The 21,849-nt window shown below is 44.3% G+C and overlaps 1 protein-coding gene across 1 annotated transcript in view; it reads left to right on the top strand.

The window, feature by feature from the left end:
• The window catches only part of RCAN2 (regulator of calcineurin 2), a 564,245-nt gene that overhangs the window by 281,908 nt on the left and 260,488 nt on the right, over positions 1–21,849 (top strand). The window contains exon 2 of the mRNA XM_069605804.1: positions 8,764–8,937. Coding sequence (XP_069461905.1) covers positions 8,764–8,937 — 174 coding nt within the window. The remainder of the gene's footprint in view (positions 1–8,763; positions 8,938–21,849) is intronic.

Genomic DNA, 21,849 nt, shown 5'->3' with positions numbered 1-21,849 from the left:
GACAGAGAGGCATATTGGCTTAGAGAGAGACATGTAACCATGGAGAAAGTGTGATGTGAATTGACACTATAACTGGAAGCCTGAAATTGAAGTAGAGAGTTTGATGAGAGAGAGACGCCTGGTTGGCATGAGATTGAGAGGCGCTGGTTCTGGCTAGTTCAAGGTGCTAGTTGTTGGAGATGGAGTTCTAAGATCGAGGGAGCTGACTCTGAGATAGAGAGAGGCGTTTGGTGTGGCAGTGATGCAGCCTTGGCAGACCAGCTTGGGAGAGATCGATGAGCTTGGCAGAGGCTTGAGACAGTTTGAGTGACCAGACTTGTCAAAGGGAGCTGGAGAGGGGTGAGATGGGACACATTTGAGATGAGACCAAGGGAAGCTTGCACATGCAAATGCGAAGTATGGTTTATGGCTTAAACTGATTGGTTAGGACAGACACTCACACAGAGCTTTGGGTTTGGAGAAGGGGAAATCAGACAGGGATTGTCTTAGAGAGAGAGAGTGAGGAATGGTGTGGACTGGAGAGGAATGCTGAATGCTGACACTTGCCATATGTATATTGCATTAGACATGATCGATCCAGCTAATCACAGGCTTGCATTAGATGCCTGTAAGGCTTATAGTTATTGAATTGCATGGTAGATTTGCACCAACAGCATAAAAGGTGCAACTTTGAGATTTGCATTATATTATTGTTTGCATCATGCCTTGCTGTGCATGAATAAAAGTGTTTCTATTGTTGAATCGATTCATGTGTTTTCTTTGTGTCTTATGTTAATGTGTCCATAGGAGTAAGATAGGAGTATGTTGTTAGGAGTAATCTAGAAGTAGCACAGTGCACAAAGGCCCTGAGATACAAGAGGTGGGGGGCATAGTGATCCACACCCCTCTAGGAGTTTGTCTAAGGCTGATGCATGGTCGCCCACGCAGGGCTAGACTAGTGTTAGGATTTGTTTGGGAATAACAGCACTTGTATACAAGTGTTTCAGAGCGCGATAGATAGTAATAGATAGTTTCTGGAGAAGTCTCAGGCAAATCTACCTGACGTGCTAGACCAATGAGGATTCAAATGTATACTGGCTCTATAGGAAATAGACTCGAGCTAACCAATTGGGATACGCCTTAGATTTTTTGGGATGTAGTTGATGTTTGTGATGTCAACGGGGTACAAAACCGGGTGACACCAGCTCAGGGGCAGTGATTGCTGGAGATTTGTGATTTTCTGTATGATTCATGTCTATTGGAGAATAAAGACAGTAAACTTTGCCCCATGGCTGAGTCTTCCATTATTGCCAGGGGAGGTTTTGATGGGCCTTAGATACTCTGCTGACTTGTGATATCACTGATGAGAGCCCCCCAGTCCTCTGGCCTTTTACAATAACATTAACTGGTATCCTGGCAGCTCTACCGCCAGGATACCGGCAGCCTTATATTGAGGCCCTTCGTGCCGTTACAGATCTCCAAAGTCTTTTCGGTTCGTAAATGGGTATTCAATTGGTAAGCTAGTGCAGGCCTGATTTCTAATGTGTGTATTATATAAATTATGTCATTAGTTAGATCCTCAGATCAATTGGGAGCCACGGGAGGGATTTAGAGCTGAGGGAGATATGATCACGGATTTAGAGCCGAGGGAAAATGATCTTTGCTGAGCTATCCATAACCAGATGATGTTGCCCGGTGAGGGATTTGGGGAGGCTAAAATAGAATAAAACAGTACTACAGTTTGCCCCCTATCAAGTGAGCACATTGTCTATTTTGTGCAAAGAAGAACTGTGAATGAAATATTACACCCAGGATGGTGTCCTTGTTTTAGGTATAAGTGGGTACCCCCAAGCGAGATGAGAAAGGTGTGCTTTTTGGTACTGATGGCCTAAGGTTAATCAGCTTGTTCTTGCAAAAATCGAAGTATATTGGTTCTTAACCAGTCAATTACTGGTGATATGCAGTCGGGATCTGCTTTGATGATTGGGGGTCATTGCTGACTCTCTCAATATTAGCTGCTCATTCTATGTATACATTTGTCAGTCAGATTGTCCAATATAGATGCCATGGGTCGCACATTTTAATTGAAAACCTGGGAATAAGGAGAATTGCCCTAGAACCCAACATGTGGGTGGGGTCAAAGTGGAGAATAACTGGCCAGCTCTTCATTTGCTAGCACATTCCATCACAAAAGTCTTGATTCAGTTGAGTGCAACATCCATAATGCCCATCACAGGGTTGTCTGTTCTCCAAAATAATGTGGTCTACAGTGTCATTTGCTGCTGTATGGCGAGTACTATTAGAACATTGGTAAATGTCCCCAGAAACTACTTGGGGTCTCTTTAATGTCAAGAAGGATTGTTTCAGTGCTCCCTCAAGGAAGGAAGACTTTTATGTCCATGGTACTTATACTTGTGTAAATGGTTTTTAATTCACAATTTTAAAGCACAAAATATTAGATGTTACCTTGAATTATGTAGTATAATGATGAGGAGATTTTGTATAACTTATATAATTGTTTCTAGAGCACTCAATAGAAGGGCATCTATTTTAAATATTGTATAAGTTATGTTAAATTGAAATATGAAGATGTATGTATTGAATTGTATTTCAGTTTTGTTGTTAATGGACAAATCCAAATCAAATAAAGAATTGATTGATTGAAGTCTGTCGCGGAACAGGTTATTAGATTCACCGTAGAGGAGAAGGTGTTTTGTTTCAAATCTTTCCAGAATCTTGGTTAGGAAAGGTTACTTGGAGATGGGGCTTAAGTTGGTGAGGCTAGTGGGGATCTGGGTTAGGACTTAAGTGGTGTGATAAGAGCTTGCTTCAGAGGCCTGGAATGGTTCCACTTTGGAAAGGAGAATTGCAAAAGTTAGTGATGTGAGGTACTAGAAAAGGTATTTTGTTTGAGGATGTCTTCTTTTTCTTCTGTAATGTATTGGAAACTTGATAATTTTCTCTAGGGGAGAGGAGGCTTGGATGAGGTGGATGGCCTCTATCTTGAGAGTGTTAAATGGCCTTTACTTTGTCTTGGAAGAAGGTTGAACGCTGAATGAGTGGGATTGACAAAGTGGGGTCAGGTAATTTGTTGGAATTAACAGTTTTTGGGAAATTCTGTGCAACTCCTTGGATATATTTGGGGCTTCAGGGATGGAAATAACAAAGGGCTATTTTTTTCTTTTTTTTTTTAAACTTCTTTTTATTGGTTTTACAACATGTATAACAGTTCCCCCCTCACCTCCCCTCCCTTTTCCCCTGGTGCAGTTGAGGGTTCCTCCAGCTCTGTAGTATATAGGTTCGCAGAGTCACTCCAAGTCCAACAGCTTGAGGCGCTGGGGGCACCACTGAACTCTGAAATCCTCCTTCAGGAAATTCATGACCTCTCCCCAGTCCCTTCCAAAGTGTTGTGCATTATTGTTCATTGCGTAGGTGACCCATTCCAAGGCCACAGTCTCACACACTTTGCGAGCCAGTCCTGAGTAGTGGGGATATTGTTACTCTTCCATCTCTGGGCGATGACGGTCATTGCGGCTAGAGTTAGGACTACTCTTGCCTTCTCTCGGTGCCTGGGTTCGTTCCACCCTCCTTGTTCTCTAACAGCCAGTAGGACGTGTTCTGGGGGCTTGTCCCCCTCCGTCCCGAATGTCTGGTGTAAATCCTGTCGTATTGCTTTCCAGAAGGGCTCTATCTTGAGGCATTTCTACCATATATGCTCCGCCGTACCCCTACCTCCACAGCCCCTCCAGCACTCTGCTGACACTGTGTTTGGGTACATGCTGTGCAGTCGGGCAGGCATATAGTGCCATCCATACAGGATTTTGTACCAAGCTTCCTGTAGTTCTGACGCTCTTATCAACTTCAGTATTTTCCCCCACAGTTTGCCCCATGCTTCCTTCTGATCTCTTGTCCTAGTATTTGCTCCCTTCTATGCATGTATGCCCATGTGGTTCTCGGGGTGGCGTCTTCTATTATTTTGTGGAGGTTGCATATCAGCCCCTTCGTTCCATTGTTCGTCAATATGAATTTCTCGAATTTTGTTGTTTTCCTGGTGGCTGCTTTCTTATTGTCTGGGTTCATCACCCAGTGTCTTAGCTGCGCGTATCTCAGCCGCTCAGCCTCTCCTACCCTAAAGTCTCATTTGCACCCCTCAAAGGTTCGGATTTCCTCCCCTTGGAACAGGTCCAATAGTGCCGTTATAGTGCTCTCGTCGAGATGTGCAGGCCTATGTTGTTTTGGAAGCCAGAGCACTTCTCTGAGATCGTGACGTGCCACTGCCCGGTCCATTCCTACCCAGAGCTTCCCCTCACCTCCCTTGAACCATTCTCTGATTACCCGTAATTTTGCGGCTTCGTAATAGAGGCAGATCTGCATCAGGGCCAGGTCCCCCTCCCTCCTCAGGGCCATGAGTAGACGCCTGTTTACCCTGGGCTTCCTCCCTTCCCAGATGAACTCAGTCACCATCTTTTCCAGCTCCCTAAACAGGCTTGCCGGGAGTGCGATCGGTATTGCTTGCAATAAATATAGGAGTCGGGGGAGAACTACCATTTTCACAGCCGCTATTCTTCCTATCCATGATATCCTCAGGTTCTTTCATCTCTGGAATTCTTTTCTAATTTCCTTCAACATTGGGGGGGTAGATTTCTATTTATTTTTAACATAGTGTAACAGCTCTATTATAGAAATTGGTGGATGAGGAAGCAGTAGAATCTTCGGGAGAATTTAGTTTGGACCGTTTTCTTTTAAGTTTCCTACCTACTCTTAAATTGAGCCAAGTGCAGATTAAACCATACTTTCAGACTCTTGATAGGCAGTCTAGGAATTTAGATGTCAACAGAAGTAAAAGGCATGCACACCATTGGGAACAGCAGTAAACAATTGGAACTTTGTATAGATTTAGAGTATGGTAAGTTAATGTTGAAGATTCCTTGACGATCGCATTATTGCAGCTCGGCCCTAAGAATTGTGGTAGGTGTTGGTTTAGAACAATCTCACTAAGAATCAGTTCATGATTGGACTAAACTTGTTTGACGCAAGTTGAGATTTTGAGAGGTGCTTTTCAGGAAAAGAGGAAATCATTTGTGTGGCCATTTACATGGGTGGGATGGTGTGCACATTCGTCAATAGTCAGCACTGTCATAATATTAATGAGTTCAATGGTGTATCTGTTTTGCCCCCCATTCAGCCAGATATTTACATCTCCCATCCCTAGGATTTTGTTAGATGAGTTCAATAGCAGGGATGTCATTTGGGGGTCGCCAGGGGTTACAGCTGTGACCCTTGAGGTCTCCCATGCTAACCCTGTGTTCTCCCTTGATACCCCTAAAACAAATAAAGACATTTTTATTTTAAAACTTTTTTAAAGTATGCTTCTTGGCTGTGGCCTGTGCTATGTGGCTCTTTGTTTCTGTCTTGTTCAGGACTCCTAAAAAAACAGGGAGTTCCACAATTTTACCACTTTGAGTAGTGACCCTAAATAAGAATGAATAGGAACAACAAATAATCTATCTTTCTGGAATTCTATTCAATAATTGCTAGACTCATTAAAGGTTTATTTCAGGCACACTTCAGGGGGTGAGACACTGATTTACTGCCTGATTCATGGACTTATTTGCGCTGAAAACGCAGATTTGCACGCCTTTCTGCCCGAAAATCCCCATACTTCAAACAGGGATTTTCAGGCAGAAAGGCGCGCAAATCTGTGTTTTCGGCGCAAATAATTCCATGAATCAGGTCGTTAGTCTTTTCTTAAACACCACAACTCAGCCTTTCATCCTTCTTAGGTTGATAAATGCATACCAACACAAGTAGTTTGATATTGTATGTATATTTGTTCTATATAAAGCACTTCAGGGCAAGCGCTATATAATAACATATCATTATCATTTGGCCTTGGACGTCTGCTTGCATTCACAGTAATTTGATAATATGGGCCTTTACACACTGATATTAATGATACATATGGTGATCCATTCTTGTATGAAATGTATATCACATTATGGAGATATCGTAACCATATTTTTCATAGTGTACTTAGGAACAATGCTATGTGCTGCAACTTCCAGTTTTGTCAAGGAATGAAAGGACGCATTCCATCGCTTTCTGTAATGCCACTTCAGGGTGGGGTCAAATGGCATCACTTCCTGTGATGTCATCAGAGGTCAAGGGTTGTGTGATTCCGCTGCCCCTGCATTTTGGTGAAATGGCGTCCCTGTTCAATAGGCTACTGGTAAGCTCCATCCATTTGTCCCTAAAAGCTCCGTAGTTTCCCTGGGACAATATGTGTTATTCTCTCACTGAGATATTTGCATCTTGGGGTACTTGTACTAAATTGCCTGCTAACGGCAAGTATTGCTTGTTTTAGAGGTTTGAGCACTTTAGAGATTCTACGTATAAAGGGCAAATTATTCTCTCATTTTAATACATTTTTTTTGTGACCGATTTTGTTTACCCTTTTGGGAGGAGGATACCCAGGAGGGTAGTGTAGTTACTGTGGAAGTATGTTTCTGTAAATTGCTGTCTGGTGACAATTGTGGTCTTAAGCCATTCTTACAGTGAATGTGGCTTTGATTCAGTAAAGTTTTCGCTAGACTCTGGGCTTATGTGTTCTCACATAAACCATGAGCAGTACGGTTCACTTATTTATGTTCTGATTGGATGGACAGTAGTAGGCATGTCGGAGATCATTCTATTTGAGAGTGGATTTAGGATAGTCGGCATGTACAACACCAATTGTCCTTCTGCCACCAATGGGCTGCATTGGGTGGCTATAGTAGTTAGGTAAGCAGTTTTAGAGTGTTGGAAAGATGCATCCCATCTCTTAAGGTTGTTTTCGGTTGCTTGGAACATTATTTTTCCATTTGTGTAAATGTTGATGGTCAATTTGGAATTGTTGCTAAATTCACTCCACTTGAGTAGTTATAAAAGTATGATGAGAGTGTTATGCTTCTAAGTCTTGGGATGATGTGGAAAGGAAGCGTAAGTCTGTTATGGGAGTGCCTATAGCAGAAGTAGCTATGCGCAAATGGGGTATGTGGCGGTTGGAATGTGGCGGTTATTTTGCACCGAGTGGTTTTGGATAGGGAGAGATGGGAGATTGCAAATTGTAGCAATTTATGGAATTAGGTATAATTTTATCTGTTTGGTATTAAGGCAGATTTAGGGAACAAATGCTTCAATTGGTAGTCAAGCAGGTACAGCTCAACTTGATTATTAAATAGAAGTCCTCAACATTTCTCTGTAAGGGCCCTTTCCTTCTCCAAAAACTGTAGCTACCAACTTCCAGCCTCAATCTCTGGGAGTTAGGTGTTCAGTGAACTGGTGCAAATGAGAATGAGGAAAGTAGCCAGTGCGGAAGTGATTTAAAAAGAGATTAGGAGCTGGCATTCCTTGACATCAACATGGCGGCTCGTAATTAATGCGATCTGGAGAGGGCCTGGCTTTCCCTAGAAGCTCAGTCTGGCATATGCGTTGGAGGGAGTTAAATCAGAGAAATGGGTAACTACCCCACCCTTACATCTGGTTACGAGCTTTCAGATGTGAGGGACTACATGAATGAAAAATGGATTGCTACTAGAGGGATGGAAAAGTAATCCGGAGCACGGCCTATACTCACACTTTGAGGGTTTAAGTATTGAGCAACGCATATGGGTAGAATGCATGTGCAGGTGATCAGAGCAGGAAGAAACCTTTACTCATCTTAGTGGTTTATGGTGGTTGGGTGCAAACACCTACTGCAGTGAGCTGATGATTATGGGTGGGCTTTGGTTCAGTAGCTTCTACCTACTATAAACGTGTAGACACTATCTTGAGGATGGCTTAATCTTTTGCCATTCGTCCTTCACCAGGGCAAGGCCGCCTTGCACTGGAGTAGATATTGGTAAAGCTGTGTCATTTAGCATTGTTCCTATCTGTGGGGCGCCAGATAGTGATGGTGGAAGTTGGGCGGGTTAACCTTGTGCCTTATGACTCCTTGTGCTCATTTATGCTCTGGATACCATCTTTGGTAAGGAGTATAGGTGGGATTTGCAATAAAGGGCATGTGAGTTTTCCAGCCCAGCGCCTTCAATGTCTGCCTTTTTCCTTGCATCCCATGATGGATGCCTGTAGTCTAAGGTGTTTCCACCAGTCTAGGGAGTCTAGTGAAGAGACACTTTATGAGTGTTAAGTTTACATTATTGTCATTTGTGTCTGGTGTATTGTTTTATGTTGTGATTTTTTTAATCTTTTTGATGTGAAGATGTATTGAGCCATGATCCGCTTTGTGATGCTATGGGTGTTTTTAATATACTTTTCTCATTATATATGAATAATAAATTGAATCAATTTGGAAATGTATACATTTTAGGAGTACTATGTCAATTTTTTCAGGACTATTGGTATTGAGAGGGACAGAGGCACATCACCTTCTATGAGAGAGTTGTGAGTATAGAGTATCTATCTCTTTTCGTACACGTAAATTTAGGTCTACCCCAGACCGTAGAGATAGGTTGACCTTTAGGCAGGAGTCAATTGATGGGGTTGTAGATTTACCTGTTTTAGGTATACAGCAGTTCAGCTACTACAAAGTAAAAAAAAAAGGTTTTCTATACGCTCTGTGTATGTTTCAGAATATCCTCTGTATTCCAAGCTGTGTTGGCTTAGTAAATGTGTGCCTAGTACTAACTCTGTACTGCACACAGTGATTGTGTCTTAGTTGCTGGTGAGGCGCATACATACCTTCCGTCACACCTTGAGAAAACTGTTCTATGAGCTTCACTCAGAGGATCCTATGTTTCCTTCTAGGTAAAATTCGAGGGCCTGTTCCGTGCGTATGATGACTGTGTAACGCTGCAGTTGTTCAAGAGCTTCCACTGCGTGCGAATAAACTTCAGCAACCCCAAGGCGGCCGCGCAAGCCAGAATAGAGCTGCACGAAACGCAGTTCAGAGGAAAGAAATTAAAACTCTACTTTGCACAGGTAAGGTCAAAGTAACCGAAGAGAACACTGAGTTGTTTGACTGTAAATGCCTACATTCTTTATATATAGATATTTCAGAATAATGGCATTTTGGCCTTCATTACAAGTTTACATGTCTGGAAAAAAGTGCCGGTAACATCAGTTACCATCACCTTTTCTGGACCGATAAACTACAAGTCTGCTGGTAGAGGCAGTGAACTACTGGCAGGCCTGACCTAGCGGTAGCTCAAGCCACTACTGGCAGATTTTTCACTGCTTCAGTGTTCCCATTCCCGTGGAATCCCATAATGGGAACTTACCATTCCTCTGCCGCCCGTAATATCGGTTGGCGGAAATGGTAAGGTGAGTCTGGCGGTAAAGGATTACTGGCAGACTCATAATGAGGGCCTTTGTCTTTTTACATATTACCAAAGCTGCAGGTAAGAGGTCTCAGGTTCAGGACACTTGGGGCTGTATTATTAATGGTCTGCCATAAGTAATTCTGCGCTTGTTGTAAAGCAGGGTTGCCCAACTCCAGGCCTCGAGGGCCAGAAACCTGACAGGTTTTCAGGATATCCCTCATTAATATTCAGGAGAATACATTTAGAATAATTGTATGCAAATTTAACTCATGAATATTAATGAGCGGTATCTTGAAATTCCAACATGTTTCTGGCCATCGAGGCCTGGAGTTGGAGAACCCTGTTGTAGAGGAAATACCCCTTGGCTTGGTGCACCTTCTCGGGCACGGCCTTGGGCACAGGTGCACTCTGCTTCCAAGTTGAGACTGGGACATAAAATAAACCTCTTCACCAATATTCGACAATACCACAATCGAAAAACATAATTTGTCACTTTTCTAAGTACTAAGTACTAACCAGCAGTTGTTTTAGGCACAGTATGTTGATAACAGTGTATTTTAAACCACATTTGGTCAGTACTATTGGTCAAAACTACCAGTTGCACAGTGCATTAATTCATGGCCCACAATCGCATGTTGGCCTGTCCTTATGGCATTGCCCTGCAGGATATGATGGTGTCGATCAGGCACTCTGGAGTAGCGATAGCTGCACGGCTCGCATGCACATACCCACATGCATCCACACACACAATATGTCACTGGGTCAAGAAAGAGGATCTTCCCGTGCACGGGCGAGAGAGCCAGAGAGATGAGCAGCTATCCCGTGTGTGTGAGTTTGGCTAGTGAAGCCTCCTGTGGCACAAGCACAATAGCTATTGCAGGACACATCAACTGGCAATGAGGGCGGGAATGCGTGTCTCACAGGATGAGGGAGCCCGTCTTGTCCCCAAACCCACTTCAAAAACAGCAGAATGAGCCATGCCAACTCCAATACCAAATCTGTTAAAAACAGTTTAATATTTCATAACTCTTGATGAAAACAGTTCATATTACAAAAAGTATTACAAAACTGGTTGACGTCCTTATGCTCAAGCATTGGGCATAACGATGTGTCCCAGTTTTTGTAATACTTTTTGTAATATGAACTGTTTTCATCAAGAGTTATGAAATATTAAACTGTATTTTTACAGATTTCTGGCAAGAGGTGCAGTGGATTCTTTCAACCATAGCACAGAGCATAGTTTAAGGCTATTAGTAGACGTGGAAAAGAGAGGTGTAGTCTGTTTCCTTTTTGCTCTAGATTATATTGTCTCTTGCCCTCACGAAACAGGCCCCCGATATCCAAACAGTGGGAAGTACCCACAGTAAATTCTACACTTCAATACCAATACATCAATTTGAGACTTTGGGGGACACATCATCCATGGGCCTGAAGTAGACGTTGTGGGTAGAACTCCCTGAGCTATTTTGCCACCACCATAGAAACAGATGATAATAGAAAAGGTCAGCAGGCTGTTCTATGCATACATAAACATGCACAAAATCTTGAAACCCCTCACCCGTGAGACAACCCCTATGGAGCAGCAAAAATGTGCCCAGATGAATACTTTAATACTCAAGTCAATGCGAATTTTGAATGCTTTCAACTCCACCAGGCAGATCAAGGTGCCCATGAACCAATTGACACAATTTATGCATGATTGTGACACCTGGCATACAGATGTACCCAGCACAGTGGCATGTCTAGACTCTTGACTTGGGTGGCCCAAGTGGGGAATTTACTTATGCAGGGGTGGCATGAAGTACGAGCGCACGCTGTGAGGAACCAAAGGGTGTCTCACTTGCTAGTCCCCGGGGATCTCTCTCTCTCAGGTGGCCAGGGCATGGCCATCGCCTTTGGATCCAGACCCTGGGGGTGGACCAGTGCGCGAGGATTACCTGGAAGAGGGAGCTTCGAGGAGTGGGGTTGAGACAGCCAGTGGTGAGACACGGTATCCCCCTTTCCCATGGCCATACCCCATCTTATTCTATAGAATTCTCTGATGTACCAACTCCCCCCCCCCCTTCTACACAAACACTGGGCCAAGTGTGAGAGACCAGAAAGTATCTCACCCACTAGTCCCCGGGGATCTGTTATCCAGGTGGCCAGGACACGGCCATCGCTTTTTGATCCAGCTTCTGGGGGTGGACCAGTGCGTGAGGATCACCTGGGTGAGGGGTCTTCAGGGAGTGGGAGTGGGACATCTGATGGTGAGACACGGGATCCCCTTCCCTGTAACACTGTTACCCCATCTTACCAGGTAGGATATTTAGGAACCCTACACCCCCTCCCCTTTACAACAAAAACACTTTCACATTGATAGCCTGCTATGAGAGAAAATAGACTAACACCTGAGCAGTATACCTGACATGTCCCAATACAATGGCCAGGCGAGGTCAGGCAATTACTGACCATCACACACCTGACTTCCATTAAGCTTCCCCACACAGATAAAAGGCGGAGCATGAGAGCACACTCTGAGCAAGGAAAAGCACACGAGGAAACAACAGTTTCGAGATGGTGGTTAAACGAGAGAAGAAAGATGGCAAAACAGATGGGAATCGCAAGAAGGGAAGTTCCCTTGACCTTTTCGTCAAGGAACCGTTACTTTTCAGAAACCGCAAGAAAAGAAAGTGTAAGATCAGGAAACCAGGCTGAAGAATACTGCATTGTGTGTCGGAGATGCATTCGGTCCTCCTGTGTCAATAATCAATGTGGGGAGAAGCAGCCGCCTCCGTGGTACCGTCCTTGGCTTCAAGAACAAAGCAGTGTCAGTGAAATGAACACAGCAGGTGAGTTGGGGAGACCAATACAAAACCAGTCTGTGTTGAGGCCAAGGTTGCAAGCAGCAAAACTGTATGGCAAGCCCCAGAATGAACATTTATAAAAGGCTTGTGATAAGAAATGCAAAGTTGAACTGCTGATGAGTGATTGAACTTTCAAAGCAAGATATAATACCTTTGAAAGAGTGATCCAGCACCGCGTGGGTGCTCAATCAAAGGTCTCTGTAAGGTATCCAGCTAAGAAGTGGCAAAATTGAAAGCGAGAAAAGGCTTATATCAAGAAGAGAATGAGTAATTGTGAATTGAAGTGGTCCTGCGACGAGTCGAGAGTCTTCGATTTTGATGAATATGGAAAATTTGGAAAAGTAGATACATTTGGTCCGAGCCCGGTGTAAGGAGGAGACCAGAAGGTTTTGTGTTAAAGTGGGTCTGAGCCCGGCAGAGGGGCACCTGGGATGAACAGTAAATCACCCAAGAAGTTGTACATGTGAAATCCTAAGAAGAATGGAACATTAATGTTTCTTGTGTTGCATCAGGCCCTCTTAAATAAGAGACTTTGAATGGTAAAGAGAGTTTGGCACAGAAGGTCCTGACGTTGAGGCTTTGAACTGCATCCTCGTACCATAGAAGCCAGAGAGTGTGCTAAACTCGGGTGTGCCGCCTTGTCCCGTGCTGAAAATGTAGGGAAGGGAAGGCAACGGCTTGAATATCCTGACGTATCATTTCTTGAACACTTTTCTTTTGCACAATATTGTTTCCCACACTATTTGTATTTAGAAGTAAGGATTGGCAATAAGTTTATTAGTATAGGCCCTTTTATTTTGATGGACTCGACTAGGACTGCCTTATTATTATATGATGGTCGTAGCTTGCTCCCATCTTTAGATTTAGGATTAGATAGGTGTTTTTCAAACCCAATTGAAGTTCAATAAACACCCATGAACTGTGATCACTTGTGTTTGTCGTACTGTTTGATACCATGCCTTCCTTACATATGGTGTCAGAGTGGGATGCAACTCAATTGAGACTAATTGGGGAACCCTAAAATTCCAGAAGCTTAGTCATAGAGCCTCAGATCCCTCTATCACCACAAAAGAATACATAGGATTTGATATCTGTAGCAGCAGAGAAGCTACTATCCCTCCAGGGAAAAGAGGAATGATTCCCACAGACGTAGTTCTAATACCCCCTCCTGGGTGTTATATAAGATTGGCTCCAAAATCTGGCCTGGCCTGGCCTGGAAGTTCTGATCCCAACTTCCGGGGAGATATAAAGGTTCTCCTACAGAAGCACAGCGAAACTCCATTTGAAGTACACCCTAGGGACAAGATTGCCCAGGGAATTTTTGAAAGGCCTATATTTCCCTGTTTTATAGAGAGTGAACCAAAAGAAACTGAGAGAGGTACCTTTGGCTTTGGGGAAGCTGATGAACCATCTACCACTGAGGCAAAGAGAGAAGAAGAACCTACCATCCTTCCCGATCTAGCCTTCGCCCAGTGAAATGATGCAGCACTCACAGAGACTTTCTTGCAGGTGATTCCAGAAGGGGAAGGATTAGAGAAGGGAAGTCACTTTTTCTTTATAAGGCAAGGATTACTGTACATAAAGGAAACCTGTAGAGAAGGCTTAAGTAAAACTCAGCAATCCCCAAAACCCATCGCAAGATTGTGCTAGAGATTGCGCATTCTCATTTGACAGGGAGACACTTAGGACAATCTAAGACCCAGGCACACAACAGTCGGAAGTTGTACTGGGCAGGTATCCATGCTGATATAAAGAACTTCATTCAGACATGTGAAATATGCCAAAAAAACAGTACTCATATTCCTTTGACTGCCCCTCTGAACCCTTTACCAATAATACCGAATTGGGATTGATATAATTGGACCGTTGGAAACCTATAGAGCGGGTAACAAATCTGTCCTCGTGATCGTTGATTATGCTACCCGATACCCAGAGGCGTTCCCTTTGTGGAACAACACAACCCAACACATTTTAAAACATCTATTGCCATATTTCTATAGGGTTAGGTTCCCTAAGGAAATTCTAATGGATCAGGGATCCAATTTTATGAGCAATCTCATGGGTGAAGTCAAGGAATTGCTCTATATTTCCACCTTAAGAACCTCAGTTTACCACCTCCAAATGGACGGATTGGTAGAAAGATATAACAAAACACTTAAGACGATTCTAAGAAAGTTTGTAGACAAGGCTGAGAAAGACTGGGATCACATGATTCCTTGGGCCCTATTTGCAGTTAGAAAGACCCCTCGGGCATCCACCGGATTCTCTCCTTTCGAGTTACTTTATGGTAGAGAAGCAAGAGATGTCATAGACATGCTTCGGGCGACCTGGGCAGAAAGAGAAGAGGCACATATTCCCTCTCACAAACAGCTACCCGATTGCAAGAGCATATGAAACTTGTTTGAAATCTAGTCTATACTCACATGGAAAAAGCGCAAGCACAACAAAAGTCCACCTACGACAAGACGGTAAACTTAAGATCTTTTTCAGTAGGACAAAAGGTATCGGTCCTCTTACCTACCTCTGAAAATAAACTTGTCTCAAAGTGACATGGGCCACATAAAGTACTTAGAGCAAACCGGGACCTATATCTATAAAATAGCCCAACCTGACAGGAAACAAAGACCCACCTCTACCACGTAAATTTCTTAGAAGGGTGGAAAGAAAATCCTTCTGCAGTCAATGCCTCAATACTGTCTTATTTGGTACCGGAGGAAATAGATAATTTTGAATGAATTCCACAAGAGCTATCTAGTCAACAACAAGAAGACTTAAATGATTTAATCATAACTTTGCCCTATATATTCTGCGAGAAACCAGTGAGAGTGCATGGCACTCATCATTATTTTAGAACTCCAAAGGGAGAAGTGGTCCATTTGAAACCATATAGACTCCCGGAAGCTCGTAGACGGATAGTGGTTGAGGAAGTGAACAAAATGCTAAGAGCAAACATTAACAAACCCTCTTCAAGCCCATGGTCCTCCCCTATTGTCTTGGTCACAAAACCTGATTGTTCCTGGAGGTTTTGCATAGACTTGTGACAGGTCAGTGTCATCTCCGACTTTGATGCATATCCTATGCCGCACATTGACGAATTGATTGATAAACTCGAAAATGCCACCTTCCTATCAACCCTAGACTTAGCCAAGGGGTACTGGCAGGTCTCAATACATGGACCTGATAAGGAAAAGACAGCTTTCTCAACGCCCCTGGCACTATTCCAGTTCAAAGCCCTCCCTTTTGACTTACACAGGGCCCCCGCCACTTTCCAATGGCTTATGGACCGGATATTACAGCCCTTCTCTGATTTCTGTGGGGGTTATATTGATGACATAGTCATTTATAGTAAGACTTGGGAAGACCATCCTTTCCATCTCTTTACTTTTATGAGAGCCTTCAGAGAAGTCGGCTTATCTGCCAATCCATCCAAATGTAAGCTGTCTCAATAAGCTGTGAAATATCTCGGCTTCTTTGTAGGGAATGGCAGTGTCCAGCCGCAACGAGAACAAGTGAAAGCCATCATAGATAGCCCCATGCCTAAGACCAAGAGAGACCTCAGAGCCTTCTTACGATTAATCGGTCATTACTGTAGGTTTATCCCTAATTTCCCAGACAGAACAGCTAGTTTGACAGACAAATTAAAGAACGCTGAACCCCAGAAGATTCATTGGACTGACAAGGATGATGTATGTTACAGCAGCTTAAAACAAACCCTGTACCAGAACCCAATCCTAAAGGTAGTAGATATTTTTAAAAGAGTTTGTGTAACAAACTGACACATCCTTTACAGGGTTAGGAGCATTTTTGTCACACTTTTGTGATGGATTAGAACATTCTATCCTTTAAACTAGTCGAAAATTCTTCCCACGTGAACAAAATGCCCTGTGTTAGAATTAGAGGACCTTGCCATCAAATGGGCCATCATCCGTCTAAGATACTATCTCATAGGTGTTAGGAAAGATTTCATAATTGTAGGTAATTTTCCTTCCATGTGGCAACCCCCAAACTTTTTGCTGTTGTTTTACACCCTGATCTAGACTTTGCCAGAGAAGCGCAGCCTTCCGCCGCACTCCTCTGGCCTTTCGCTCAATTCTTATGGAGAAACTGACATGCCCTTAAAACAGTCAGTACCGGGAGACTTCGGTTTCCCTTAGTCCTTTCCTCATGTTGCAGCTTTTGAGCAACATGAAACAAGAGTGCACCGTAACTTACATTAGTGTGCTCTTGGGTCTCTACTCATTCCAAAGGCCCTAGAAACTCTCGCTGGACTTATCATGAAATGTGCAAGTGTGTCACGGACGGGACTGGTGGCAGCTATCGTTTCATTGTGTTTTGAACCCCTTTTTGCCATGTTAACCGCGCTTCCCGCATTTGGCCCAAATGGGTGACCTGGCCTCCAAAATGGCCATGCTACGAGGTTCTTTGTCCTGTCCGCTGACCGTCTTGCCCCTTCACCTTTCCCCAGGTCAAGCCGACCCGGGGCAGTCCTTATTTGGTCATGCACTTTCCCACGAAACACAACGCTTTCGCGGGCTTCTGCATGCCTTGTGTGTGCCTCCAAGATGTGGGCAGGGATGTCTGTTCCCAACACACATCCTGGGTGCCAGAGAGTCTAGAGTGTCCTGAATGCCTGGCACCACCGTGGTCCGTGATAGGTCTATGTATGGTGTAAGTGTTTGTGAGCGGATCTCCCATTGAGCCCTCTCCGTTTTGGCACGAAGGGAATTCTGGATAAGAGGAGGCTGAAAACCTCACTACCAGGTCGATTTCCTGAGTTCTCACGAACAAAGGGTAAGCAGCCAAGTATCCTGCAACTAAGAAGCTGAGTCGAGGAATCGCTGGTGACCCCCTGAAGGATTGGCATCCTGCACTGATGTCGTCCTGCGAGACCACTCGGCCTCTGATCGAACGAGAAGGTCTGCAAAGGCGCTTCGACCCTTTAGAATAGTGGGAACAACTATTCTCGCCACCTTCACCAAATCATGTACGTATGCCTTCGGAAGCGTCACTGGGCCATCCAGTGGACTGACCAGCCTACACAGGAACCTTGCTCTGTCACTGCCGTCTGGCTTACTGCTAAATTCCGAGTCCTCGGCACTCTCACACGATTCGTACACTTGCCGTTCCCCGGTCTGAAGTGAGACGTGTGCTTTGGGACCGGAATACACGCGGTTGCCGAGTTGCTCTGCTGTGGTAACAATCTGTGCGTGTTCGCTGCTTTTGGGACACCCTCGACCCTGACTCCTGCTGTCGCGTAATCTACACGGCATCGAGACATCCTGCTGATCGCATCTGAACCTGCCAGTACCGAAACGGAACCGGAGAAGCCTGGGTCTGCCTGCATCGGGGACCGGTGAGTACTCAATACCCTAACCGGTCGCCCTCCCGCAGGAGCCTCTGGCTCTCCACCGCTGTCGTAAACAGCAACCCTTTTCCGCACTCGCGCCCTGCTTCTGCCCACAAGTGGAGGCCGCACTTGAGTAGCGGGGATCTGTTCATCATCGTTTTGTTCACCTCTCTGAACTCCCTGATTTCCCTGAAGAGACTCCCCTTTGCCCGTTGGCACCTGCGTGTGCAGGTACTTTTGAGCACAAGGCTCCACTCTTCGTAGGGCTCGGACTTCCTTCTAGTTAGGTGGCCTCTGATGTCGAACTGGGTCTAACGATTACTTGCACTGCCTGTTTTCCTCCCCATCTAGGTGGTCTGCATATTTCGTGCTTCTAATTCCTTAGACCCCTTGGTCTTGTATATATATTGTATTGCTTGTGATGTGTTGGTTTATTGGAGTTTTGCCGTGATTCTTTACTATGGTCGATGTTACAAAGGCCTTGTAATAAATGTGTCTATATTTTTAATATAACACCTGTCTGGAGTAATTTGTAAGCGTCCTTGCTTTGTGTGCTCATTGCGTGCTTTCAGTCACCCTCACCCCCCTTGAGACCTAGTCTTGACCGCCACCATCACTACCCTGATTGGTCTGGCTTGTCCAGAGGTTACCCTGTTCCAAGAAACTAGGCTGGCCTTCTGAACCTCTGCCCCTCCATGACAGAGTTCAGAAATCCATCTTAACAGTAGGAAGGAAGTTCACAGTCGTCATACATCATTCTCCATTACTGTGGATAAGGCAAACGAAAGGACTCTGACCCTCGGGTCATGCAATGGTTCCTAGACCTACAACCCTACTGTTTCACTGTGGAGCACCGAAAAGGTAAAGACAAGGGGAACATCGATTTCCTTTCTCTGTTTCCCTGTGAAACAGATGCGGCTACATCACATAGGGAAAGGACATGTGAGAAACCAGAAGTAGTCTCACCCACTAGTCCCCAGGGATCTGTCATTCAGGTGGCCAGGACATGGCCATTGCTTTTGGATCTAGTTTTTGGGGTGGACCAGTGCAGGAGGATCACCTGGGTGAGGGCTCTTTGGGGAGTGGGACACCAGATGGTGAGACGTGGTGTCCCCATCCCTAAAACACCTTTACCCCATCCTACCAGGTAGGATATTTAGGAACCCCCCCCCCTCCCTTTTACAACATGAACACTTTCACACGGACAGCCCGCTTATGAGAGAAAACAGACTAACACCCGAGCAGTATACCTGATGTGTCCCAATACGATGGTCAGGCGAGGTCAGGCAATTACTGACCATCTCCAATGTGAGCAGTTCCTCCTCTATCTTGGGTTGTAGTTGGAAATTGACCCACTGGGGCGTAAGAGCAGCCCAGATGCACAATTTCATTAATGTGAAGGTACACTTAATTTGATCCTAGGCATCTTCTTTCAACTTTTCTGATTGTGTAGTGGAACTACCCGACGGGATCTCCAGATACCACGAGGAAATAAGGTTTGAGACGCCAAACGTGATAATAGAATTACGTGCCAACACTGTTCATTACGCTCTCAATCCGAGTAGACGGCAGCCTCACGCAAAACGAAAAAATGACTGTTTGAAGTCTACATTGTAACAACGAGTTCATGCCTTATAATAAGGCTCCCCGAACCAATGCACTATGAAATATTGAAAATTGTCGCAGTGAGTTTACGACATATGATTGACACTCTCCTGTACCTTGTGAAGTGGGCATCTGGTTAAAGAAAGCTCTGTGCGGAGAACTAACTTTGACGTTATATGAATATAATCCCCTGAACAAGTTCTTTCATCTATATACAAACGTGTTAAAGAACAAAACATGTTGGTTCTTCATTACTGCAATGTTTAGCTGTCGATCTAGAAAAAGTAGACACCCCTCGATCATAAGGCTATGTACTATGTTGGCCGAAGACCAACCGTATCATGCATTTAGTATTAGAAATATATAGCCATAAGCTTGACTAAGGTGCGCCCATTTTAAAGCGACAGAAATCACCATTTTGTTTTCTCTAACGTTTGCTTTTTGCCTTTTGTTAAACTGCTTTGCTGAAATATTATTTTGCTTCACTGGTGCACAATGCAAGGCCGTGAGAGGCATGTTGAAACATAACGCAGTAACCCAGACAGAAGTGCCCGGTCTCCTCCCTCACATATCCTTGGAGAGTGAGCAGCAAGGCATTCTAATCAGTACAGCAGGTGCCAGCTATTCTCGGTAGCACAGTAGAAATGCTAGAGCGAGCATTAAATGACTTGAATTATGCTCTTCTTTGCGGCCCCCCTTTCCTAAGCCCGGTAGAGCTCTGGAGAGCAAGTTGACCCCCAGCACACGAATAGAAACTAGGAGATAGCAAGGCCTGGAATGTGTCTCTCCTCAACGCGCAGCTTTTTCGTGAAAACAGAAGCATTGTGTTCCTTTAAACAAAGACTTGTGTCTGTGGGCTTACAAAATTGCAGACTGTTACTAAATGAATGTTTGAAGGTGTCATACTCGTCACCATTGGCAGACAACTATGCAAATTTAGCTAACTGAATACTCTCTCCCTATACCTACCAGGGTGATTTTTAATACACCCTGGTAGTTTCTATGTTGTAGGGACAATTTGTATCCTGCAAGGATTGTTTTATTTCCCTAAGTGTTCCCCAACAATCCACCTTGTTATTTGATGAACATGTTGTTCTTTTGTATTTTATGTATATATGATGAATGTTATGTTTTATGTTTTTCTTAATTTTTTTCAATTGCTTTATTTAGTTTTTTGTTTAAAAAATAATTTTGAGTAACTATAAACTGTGCTCTTAATAAATAAATGTATTGCCAGTACCCCTTAGACTTCTTCTCTGGTTTACCCTTAGTGACTGTTTTTGCTAGCACTATCCTTGAATTCATTATGGAGATTTGATTTAAATATTTGACAGAATTTAGGACTGTCCACAGCGTGAGTACCCTTCTGTTGGTTCTGTTTTAGCATACTCGTCACCATTGTCAATCATCATGCTTAGTTCAAAGGAAATGTATTAGGGGCGGTATAGAATGTGTCGCTACTGATTACAAGATGCTCATTCTGTATATATGTAACTGTTGTACGATCTCTGCTGTTCTTGCATCCCCTGAGGTCTGGTAGACACACATCGTGGGGCGTGAGACCAGTTGGCCAACTGAGACTATTTGCTTTGCAATAAACCCTAGATTTTGGGAATACAACCTCGTGTCTGACGTATTAGTTTGTATGTGGTGATTGTGCCTTGTTTCCATACGCGAGGGTCCCTCAGGGGCCCCTTCAAGATGGCGCCCGAATAGGGACCCTCCCCCACTTGTTCCATCGTGTACATTGTAAAATAAGGAATGCAGAGAGAACGGCGAGGACGGGACGATCGAGCCGGGATCAAGAGGTGTTCGGGGCGCCCCTGCAAAAGCGATGAGAGATTCCTTTGCAGAGCTGCACACAACTGAACCCTGATCGACGTGCCCGGCCAGAGAACAAGGAGGCGAGGGTCCCAAAACGAGGCAGAGTGAGCCAAGATACGCAGACATGACGTCATTGGTTGCGTCAGTATACGGACGAATTGTGTCTTGAAAAGACAACTTGATTGATCAGGTGAGTCGTGCCCCGATTCAAAAGTGATCCTGAGATTGGTTGAGAGTTGATTTTGCAAAATCAAACACCCAGCGTAAGGTTGATTAGCCAAGGGTAAACTTAAAACATGCGTGGGGTATTGTCCACCCTAGCGTAATTTTTCCGCTACGGCGGTCAATCTTTGGAAACTGGCCAGGTCGCGCCACCTGTGGGAATGCCGGCGTATCAGATGTATGTGAAGTATGGTGTGGGAGCGATAATATTTTGTGAGATTTGGCATAGGCAAACCAGAAAACAGGAAGATCTTCAGTGGCCGAATCATGGGAGTTTTGAAATGACGAGAATAGATAATTTGGAGAAGGTGTTGATGAAAAAGAAAACATGCCCTGCAGCATTTGATATCCTTAGGGACTGGAGAAGGGAAGCAATGCTTTGTTGGAAAAGTAGAGAGAAACATGCGCGCAGGCATAAGTCAAAAGCAGAGAGAGCAAAAGAAAAGGAAGAGGAGGAATGGAATGATAATTTGAAAATGTCAAATGGACGCGAGCAATTGAGCATAGAAAAGATACCCGCAACGGGAGTTGCATTCATCAGACGAATTAATAGATAAAATATTAACAGATACAAAGCAAGGCCCAAGAAGAGAGACTAAAACAACCGCGTCAGTAGCAACTGCTCAGCCCCCTCCTGTTGCTCAGCCCCTCCCAACTGACCAAATACCAGCACAGCCACACCCTGCACAAACAGCGCCTCTCATTAGCCAATCAGCGCTGCAACAGT

This window comes from Ambystoma mexicanum, chromosome 4p, assembly GCF_040938575.1.
Source record: "Ambystoma mexicanum isolate Mex_15411 chromosome 4p, UKY_AmexF1_1, whole genome shotgun sequence".
NCBI lineage: Eukaryota > Metazoa > Chordata > Amphibia > Caudata > Ambystomatidae > Ambystoma > Ambystoma mexicanum.
The sequence above is the reverse complement of the archived record's forward strand: the minus strand, read 5'-3'. Positions and strand labels throughout refer to the sequence as shown.